General features: G+C 31.9%; 1 protein-coding gene across 2 annotated transcripts in view; it reads right to left on the reverse strand.

Annotated features, from left to right (window-relative positions):
* Nucleotides 1–4,411, reverse strand: part of LOC101506511 (phytochrome A) — a 6,492-nt gene extending 2,081 nt beyond the window's left edge. Inside the window, exons 1-3 of one of the 2 annotated variants that reach the window (XM_004495772.4) lie at nucleotides 4,127–4,411; nucleotides 1,225–3,291; nucleotides 112–928 (exon numbers count right to left, since the gene is read on the reverse strand). In XM_004495772.4, coding sequence (XP_004495829.1) covers nucleotides 112–928; nucleotides 1,225–3,280 — 2,873 coding nt within the window. In that variant the 5' untranslated portion in view covers nucleotides 3,281–3,291; nucleotides 4,127–4,411. Of the gene's footprint in view, nucleotides 1–111; nucleotides 929–1,224; nucleotides 3,292–4,019 lie in introns of both variants that reach the window. The other variant, XM_004495771.3, reaches the window with a different exon arrangement.
* Between the last annotated feature and the right edge of the window lie 5,815 nt (nucleotides 4,412–10,226).

Here is a 10,226-nt window from a genome sequence, read left to right on the forward strand (position 1 = left end):
AGCAGGAACTTCTATGCTCTAATATGACCTCTAATTGATAAATGCTTCAAACCACATGAGTACAAGGAATGGAAAAAATAAATAAATAAACAATATTTACTGATATCATACCCATCAATGATGCTGTCTAGATCTGAGTCATCAAGAATTTTGCTAAGCTGGCGCTGGCACTGAGCACTGGCGCTCAAAAGTCGTTTTTGTTCTGTTCCCAAGTCAGTACCCTCCAACATTTTACTGGAAAACACAATCCCCGACAAAGGATTTCTGATCTGCCTTTTCATATAATGTAATACTTTCAGTCTCTTGAGAGCAGTTTGTTCAGATAGGCGCTGAATATGTAATGCTTGTTGCAGTTCTGGGCTAGCTAACTGCAAGAAACAGAAGACTCCGGTGACTAGGCCCTCCGCGTCCAGTTTCTTACTTACAGAAAGTAGACACTCTACATACTTGCCATTCCGGGCAAAGAAACCAAAAGCAACCTTCTGCGTTTCGAAACCGGTCATGGCTTTATTAAGTACAATGCCGAAATTAACAAAAGCTTCTTGATTCTTTAGACGACAACAAGCCATCTGAGTTCCGAAAACCTCTCCCAGGAGCATTTTATCCATCACCTCCTCTCGTTTCCATCCAGTTAACTTTATCATAGCTTGATTCCACTCGCAACACCAGCCGAATTCATCTGTACCGAATATAGGAGGGATTAATGGATTTGGGTTCTGTACAATTGCCTTGTAATCGCCTTCGATTCGTGTGAATTTGTCCATGACTGTCTTCTGAGCAGTTATATCTTGGGCTACGAAACAAACCCCTACTACATTATCGCGAAGATCCTTGCTTGCACACGCATTAACTATCAAACTAATAGGACCGGAATCCATCTTAGATGCATGTGTTTTAATCTCGAATTGGACATTCTTCTCTTCCTCACCTGATTACATTATAAGATAACAAAATCAACAATTAGCAACACAGAAAGCAGGTTAGACGATAATAATCTCTTTGTACTGAGAAATTGCACCGACTATTTCCACAACCACCATACCAAAAATAACATTTTCCCACTAGGTGGATTAGACTATATAAGTAAAATGGTCATTGTAAATCATGTCTAATGACAAACACACAAGCACACGCGTTTACCTCTTAAGTTTTTGCTCAAGCTTGAAAAATAAAGAAAAGGAGCTTAATAAGGTAAGATAAGATAGAGAAAGGAAAGAGATATACCCTGCAGTGCCAAGTTGAGCATCTTCTTGACTATATCACTTGAAGAATCCTCAACAAGTGTGAGTAAATGCTTTCCAATAGCTTCATCAACTGGAAGACCTGTCAACTCAGCAATTTTTATATTCCACCCATTCACCATCCCATCAACATCCACTGCCAAAATAGGCACTGTTGCTGTTTCAATTAACCGAACCATCTCACTAGTCACCGCTTCCAATTCCTGCATCCCTTCGATCTTCAAATCATTTAGTCTTGTATTGATTGCCTTCGTATTTAAATCCACACTCTCTGTATCTTTGGAAGCATTTCTCAGTATTAACTGCAACGAATGAATAGCGTCCATTTCAAAGTCTTTCCACGGTAAGCTCCTAGCCTTCACAACTTCAAGGAAAGCCTTGAACGATGATCTTGGATGCATCTTCCTACCATCATCCTGTTCACTAGGTTCATGCTTTGCACCACCCCATCGGATTTCTGCAGCTGTGTGCGACCTAAACCAAAAAACTATGTCTTTTGGAGTTATTCTAACAGCCGCCATTCCACATACAGTATCACCAACAGAAAGAGCCCCTGGGAACCCTGCATCAGACAAGCTGTCTGTACTCAAACCTGTGGAATCCGTATGGTACTCGGACATCCATAAAGCTATCTCTCGTATCTTGGATTCACTTGGTGTCACTCCTAATATCCATAAATTGTTTTTGTACAAGAGTGCAGCCCCATCACATTTCACTAGATCCATTATATTAGGACTTTGTGATACAATACCTAAGGGCGCATCTCGCATCAGCATATCACACAACAGTGTCTGTGTGCGCAGGATATTCTTTTCAAGAATCTGATATTCTAACTCTATTTCTTTGTTCACATGGATGGCAAATACTTGAGCCAGAAATTCACAAGCATACCTTAGAGGAAAAGGAACAAACCTTGGAGTAGTGTTATGACAAACTACCAAACCCCAAAGTCTCTTTTTCTTTTGTGGATGAACTGCATCAGTGCTATCCGAATCTTCATCACTGTCATTGACTACTACTGCCATAACCAGTGAAGCAATTGAATCCATATTTGCCATGTACTGTAAATGGCAACTATGTGGAGCCCTTAAGGTTGAACCACACAAAGTCAAATCAAATGGGAGTTTTTCATCTTGAAGAACCTTCACATGTTTAGCATGACAATCAACTATCATACGGACCTTGTTCTTCATAAATAAAAAGCGTGCAGCCTGGGGAATATCCGTGGCCGGATAGTGCAAACCTAGATATGGCTCTAGGCCTGGCTTTGCTATCTCAGCAATCACCTCGCCATGATCATCCTCGTGAAATTTATATGCCATCACCCGGTCATAACCCGTGAGTTCAAAAACTTCTTGAACCATTGTATCGCAAAGCCTTTCCATGCTCCCACTAGGCAAAGATTGCAATCTGGTGATTGCTTTAGCAGCAAGCTTGTAAGATTGCAAGGCACCTGCTGCATTCATGGGAACTTCATAAGGCTTCACTGGCTCAAAATCAATGATCAAACTACCGGTAACACGATGGATGATCGCATAAAATGGCTTCCCAGAAGTCTTGCAATGAACAAGGATGGGGTTAAGAAGCGAAACCTCAGCGAATCCTAGCGCCTTCTGTAACGCAGAAGCACTCGGTGCAGTGAAGATTGTTCTTATGTCAGTTCCAATGCCAAGGGCAGGGTGGTCACCAACACTAGGGACAGCATGACTAACCATGGTCAGCATTTCAGGTGCATTCTCACTGTATGCAACAACCTTGCACGTTTTCTCGTCTAAAGCTAGCAAACACCCAAAAGGCTGGATTTGCTTGCCTCTCTGTATGTGATTGAGGTAAGCTGTTGTTACTTTGTTGGACCTTGGTTGATGATCTCCATCGACTGAGCCGGAGACACGCACCGAACTGGAGTAGTCAAAGGAACTACTAGACTCCTCAAAAGTAGCATGAAGTTTTGCATCTACAGTTGTCTGAGCAATAATCCTAGCACTATGTCTTGATCTCCCTGAATTGGTGGACGATTGGCTCGGCCTTGAGGTTGACATTTTAACACAAACTGCATTTAGATTGATAAGAAAACGAGACAATTAAATCAAATAAATTCGAAACCATATAAGAATCATTGAGCATATGTGATGCTACTTAACTATGAAAGTCTATTATAAATTTACTTTTTTATAGTCAAATGTTAGTGGTTAATTGGTTACAGACACGTCAAATTAGTTAGCAGCAGGGATTTAACCCTGAACCTCATTCTTAATACTCTTTCAGTGTCTCAACCCATTCAAGTGGACTACACCTTCGGGGACTATTATTAATTTACTTGAATACTAATCTTTATAACCCTCCTCATGAAACATGTCAAGAAGAGAGGAAGAAGCTTCCATTACTTCTCAAGATGACAAAATTATGAAAGGCTTTAATAAGTAATTATAATTTATGAGTTATGACCCAACATGGAAAAGAACCAGCAATTCTCACACATCAAGTGAATAGAACACATGGTCCATTTATGATTTATCTTTATCATTACTATTCTGGTGCTAGCTGAATCATATGTAAATTCCGAAGAAATATGACAGTAAAAAATTAGTTGCTATTATTCCTAATTTTCAGGAAAAGTGATTAGTACTGTGAATTGATACTATGAACAATGGTGACAACAAACAAGTTAGAAATAAATCCATTAGTACAATCACCAAAGAAACAAAATCCCCTTTGAGAAAAGAAAAAAAAGAATAATAATAATTGAAGAAGGTGAAGAAAAAGAAAGAAGTAAGTAACCTTGTATGAAGGGAAAAACTTGGTTGAGAAAGAGAAAGTTGAAGTGAACAAGTGGTATTTGCTAAAGGGTTAAAATAAGCATTTGGGGTGTGACCACCATACCATACCCTGCAACAGCTGCAAGAAGATAGTGAATCTCGATGACCGTCCCTCCCTCTTGTTGTCTCCCACTTCAAACTCCAACCTTACTATTGTGACTGATAAGGGACCGCCATACCATAAAGATATATCAATTTTATATATAGTGTCCCCATGTGAAAGAAGGTAGGAAGAAGAGAATGGAATGAATAATAATTATAATAATAATAAAGATAAAAAAGAATATAATAAATAATTGAAATAATCAAATCATCATCCAACACATAGATTCACTCAGGAGCATCTACTTGGTGCTATTATTTATTTATATTTTTTATTTATTAAAAGAAGTGAAATGAACTAATCTGGACAAGTGGGTTTGGCTTTGTTCCTAAAATAGATAAGAAAAAAGGACAGTTAATCATGAATGATAAAACAGATACATAATAATAATATAATAATAATAATAATAATTAAATAGCATAAAACATGGGAGTTACTGTGACTGTATCGTTCCTTCCTCTTCAACAACATTGACTTCACTTACCATTTGGGATTTCATGTCGGCTCTAGAAGAAGGAAAATATACAATAACACTAATTAATCTTTAAGTTTTACTATTTCTGTTTCTGTTTGTGGGGTGTTTTCAATTTTAAACAGATTTTAATTAATGGAGTTAAAGAGGGTACAAGTGTGAATTAATTTTTATATGTTCATTCAATAAAAACTTAGTACTATCTCTTTTAAGTTTATGCTTTATTATTAAACAATGTATTTATGACATTCGTTAACATTTATAATAAATTAGTATGTTAATTTTTGTGATAAAATACATTTCATTTATTAAAATATTCTTTGTTTAAAAGAATAGACAAACTTCCACTACTTGATAAACTAAAATTTAAATATTAATAAATAAGATATACTCATATTTAACATTTAACACATCATAAATATTTATCTTTGTTTAAAGAAATTTATAAAAGTAAAAATAGTTAGTAAAAAAATATATATTAATAAAAAATGTAATAATTATCATTTTTATATTATAAAATGATAAATAATATAAAATAAACAAATGTTCGCTTATTAACAAATTGAGAGGTTTTTTTATAATTGATACAATTAACTTCAAAATATAATGTGAGATGGGATGGACTATATTGTGATTAGATTTTCTACAAATGAATTTAGGGTGCAACCATTATTAAATTAAAAGAGATAATTTTTTTTATTTTTTATTTAACAGTCTACAACCAATTGAACTCTAAAATTGATAGTAGTAAATTGGGATCTAAAACTACAAAACATATTCTTCAAACTTATTATTATAAATTAAGTGAGGTTACTTATTGAGATATGAGTTGTACCTATCCACAATAAACTAATGCATAATGCTAATAATGCTAACTCATTGAGCGGATAGAAAAAAAGATAATATTTTAAATTACGTTGGTTTAGTTTATTTTTTTAAAAGTGAAGAGGATAAGAGCAAATTATGTTTAGACTTATTTTTACTTTCTTTTATTTTTTAATATTTTAAAAAGATGAAAGAGGGTCAAAATTACTTATAAACTATTTAAAAAAATCATAATTTAAACATAAAATTAATTAAAATTTATTTTCTCATATTTTCTCTTCCCTCAAACAAATTAAATCAAAGTTATATCTTTATTTCAGTTTTCTTCTATTTGTACCACCTCCCTTTATCAAAATTATCATTCTTCTTTTTCTTCTATTGAATCAAAGACATAAAAAATAAAATAAAATAAAGTAGAAGTTAAAAAATTAAAAAAACAAAAAAACAAAAAACAAAAATTTATTTTTTTATTGATAATTGTTTTAATTATGGGGTGGTTGAATTTGATTGGATGAGTGTCCGTCCCATCCCATGCCTTGGATATGGAGAAGGGTAAATTAATAGCAACAAACAAGGAAGTGAGTTATGGGAATCACGTGCAATGTGTCTTGCTTTGCTGCGATGCGATGCGGCTCACGAAGGAACCGGGGGTGTAGGAAAGGAAACAAACAAGTTGTCGTGCCATTCCATGTCATCAAATCCTTGCTTTCTAATTGGTGCACACTGTTTCTCTCGATATCACATCTCTTAGATCACAGCTCATAAACTGACGTAAACAACCCTCAAAATCAAATTACAGGTAAACCCTCCACACGATCCTCAACTGCATTCATCTATTACTATTATAAATATAATCGGTTTCCTATCCTCTTAGGTTTAGTAAAAATCTTGTTATTTTATTAGTTGTTATTTTTTATTAAAATTATTAGTTTTACTTTGGTTCTTGGTTTAGAAACGTAAAAATTTAAGATAATCACTCTCTTAAACAAATATTTTTTATTTTATTTTATTTTTATTAAATTTGAGTGATTGTCTCAACCTTAAAAAAAAAGTAAAAAATAAATAAGATGATCGTTACGAAGAGTGCCACCTAATTTGGTTAGAGTTTGAATGATAAGTATTAATACATGTTGCATGCAACATTCATCTATTATAGATGAGTGGTTTATGACTATTTTTTTAAAAAAAATCATCATCTGAGTCATTTTTTTATATCATTTTACACACAAACTTTGTGTGAAGTTATTTGATTTTTCAATCATGTTGTGATATTTTTTTAATTTAGAGTGGCATTGTAACTTTGATTTATTACAAATTTTAATCATGATTTTGTTGTTGCTAATGTTATAGATTCATTGACATGAGTATTCAAAACACTTTAATTTTATCATATAGATATGTTGTTGTTTTATAATATTAACTTATGTGATACAAGTTTGTTTGTAAATTCATCCTTTTTAATTTTAACGATTTTGAAATTATATTGTATGGATGTATTCTACTAATTTAAATAAATGGTTTTAATTGAAGTTTACTAACTAGCCACTTATTATATTGGTAAGCCATATAATTGATTTTATTTCAAAGTGACTTGAATGTAAACTGCATTATGTTTGGATTCATCTATGTAAAAGTAAGTTGAACAATAAATTTTAATATAAAAATCGTGTTCAGATTCAAAATTTACAAATCTTAAATTCAAGTTAGAATCAATTTGATAGACAATATCGATTTTTCTCAAAAACAGTCAAATATATCAAAATTAATTTTACACCACTAAAAATAATTTTGGTTGCTTCAAGCGTGTAACCAAACATAGTTGTGGGTGATGTATTCATAAATTCATAGTAGAGTAGATGAATCAATGGTGAAACAATTTGTTTATAACACATGTACATTGGTTTGATTTTTAAGTTACATTAGTATTTTGTCAACCAATTTATTTTTCATATAATTGCCAAGATCATCCAACATATATCATTGTCCAAGAGTCATGTGTAAAATAAATTAATTTTTAGATATCTGAATCATTCAAACATACACCATTGTCCAACAATTATTTGTATAATAAATTAAGACGATACATGTTTGTCAAAAATAAAATTAAGACATATCGTAAAATAACATGGGAAAACAATATTGCAAAGTCATAACTCTTCACTATAACATAAATTTAGCATAAGGAAATGGTATCTCACTTGATGTATCAAAAATCAAATTGCAAGCTTATGATAAAAAACGAGCAATTCGAGTAAGATTTATAATATGAATACCCTTATGCTTTGTTGATATATAAAGTGATATTCGAGTATTTCATTTTCTATTTAAGTAAGATTCTAGGTCTCACATTTTACAAAAATATTTATAGAAGTATGTCCAATATCATCCAACATATATCATTGTCCACGAGCCATGTGTATAATAAATCAATTTTCAAAAGTCTAAATCATCCAAGTATATATCATTGTCTAAGAGTCATTTGTATAATAAATTAAAACATACATATTTGTCAAAAATAAAATTAAGACCTACCATAAAATAACATGGGAAACCAACACTGCAAACCCATAACTCTTTTATATAACATAAATCTATGATAAGGAAATGGTATCTCATTTGTTGCATCAAAAATCAAAAACCCTTATGGGTTGCTTGTATATATTCCATTTCCTGATTAAGATAGATTTTAAGTCTAACATTTTACAAAAATATTTATAAAAGTGTGTCTAGGATCATCCATGATATATTATTGTTCAAGAGTCGTGTGTATAATAAATAAATTTTCAGAAGTATGAATCATCCAAACATTTATCATTGTCCATCCGCTATTTATATAATAAATTAAGGCGATATATATTTTTCAAAAATAAAATAAAATAAAAGATATGTCATAAAATAACATGAGAAAGTAACATTGCAAAATCATAACTCTTTTTTTATAAATATATATATATTGCTCTCTTTAATGATATTAGCGAAAATCAAACACCCAACCTATCTAGGACAATAAGTGTCGCCTAGTGCACTACCACTTGTAACATAATTGGAATTTTGGTTTAGCTAAAATATCAGCTTGTCGCTGACAAATGAGATGAATTATGAATACCGTTTTACTACCATTATTAATATTAATTATTACTGCAAATATGACCTATAAGTGCTTCAGCAAAAATTGCATAACAAAACTTGGAATAAAGAAGAAAAAGGTACCAAAGAATCAAGTAGACAAAATCTCCCGGCTGAAAAAGATGGACGAAGGAAACCAGGAGCAGATTGGCATTCAATTTTGAGCAAATACAACAAAATCGACTTGTTACTCGCTGAAAATACTAGAGTATTAGTATTTGGACACACATACATAAAAACACTTATAATTTAATTATTAAAAAAACACATTATTTAATTTTTTTTCTTCCCATTTTTGTGAGTGTGTCTAAATTTAATGTCAAATATTTTGATCACATAAAATGATAAGAGTTTCTCGTTATTGACGTGTCAGCATCTTGCTTAGATTAAAAAAACTTAATTAATAACTTATAGTATAATCATTTCTCATATAAACTTTTATATATAAGGTATTTGTATAATAAAAATAAAATGAAGTTGAATTATTTTCCTATAATCGATAAACCATTTTTGTAAGTTATAATGGAAAATTAATGAAAATAAGTTGAAAATAGTTTATAGACATATCATAAGTTGATTTCTTAAGCTCTCAAATGTGAAAATGCATTAAACTAGTTTTTCTTTTCGTCAACGGTTCATAAGGAGTCTTAGAAGTTGCCTTACTAGGAACCTTATTAAGCAGATACACAATACTTCTTAATGCGCGCGTTCACAAGATAATGGTACATTAGTATAATTTAACATTGGCCTGATCATATCCATGAGAGTACGATTCCACCTTTCAGCCACACAATTTTGTTGTGGTGTGTGAAGCATAGTATAATATGCACATATGCCTCGATTTTCGAGAAACTTTTCAAATGGACCTGAACATTGTCCATCATTCGTGTGTTCTTATGTATCAACTCAAGGAGTTATTTGATATTAGTTTGGTTTGCTTTCCTTTAATGCAATCCAAACATATATTTGAGTCATCAAAATCCAACTGGTAATACTTCACTTTTCATTAACCTCGTTACTCTTTCTTTAGATGTGTGACATAACCTTTGATGCCAAAAATAAGGAGAACTCTTGTTATGTGTACTTCACTTACTACCAACAACACATTCAACATTAAACAAATTCTTTAAAATTAACATCAAGATTGAAACATTATAAACCACCAATTAAAGTATCATATCCATAATAATACATATCCTTAAATAAAGAAAATATATTATTTTCAATCCTAAAATTAAAATATAATTTGTCCAACTTTACAATAGCAACTAAATTGTGAACACACCCAAGTACATAAAGACAAATTTGCAAATCAACATGACAATCAATGTTCAAAATCAATCTATAGATCCGAATTCCCTTTATTCATGCATTCATTTTGTTACCCATATAAAGAAACTTTTAGTTCCTTTATGGTTTGGATAGTAAGGAATTCCTCCATAATATGTGACATATGAGTAGTTGCACCATAATCAAGCTACCAAATATTTTTTGGCACCTCAATGAGATTTTGATTCGAAATTTATGGAAACATAATATGTACCTTTCTTTTCAAACCACATATTCCTTTTAGGACCATCCTTTTTGAAGTGTCCACTTTGTTTGCAGAAATGACACTTCTTTTCTTTTTCGGACTCTCACTT

Source organism: Cicer arietinum, chromosome 4 (assembly GCF_000331145.2).
Source record: "Cicer arietinum cultivar CDC Frontier isolate Library 1 chromosome 4, Cicar.CDCFrontier_v2.0, whole genome shotgun sequence".
Taxonomy (NCBI): domain Eukaryota; kingdom Viridiplantae; phylum Streptophyta; class Magnoliopsida; order Fabales; family Fabaceae; genus Cicer; species Cicer arietinum.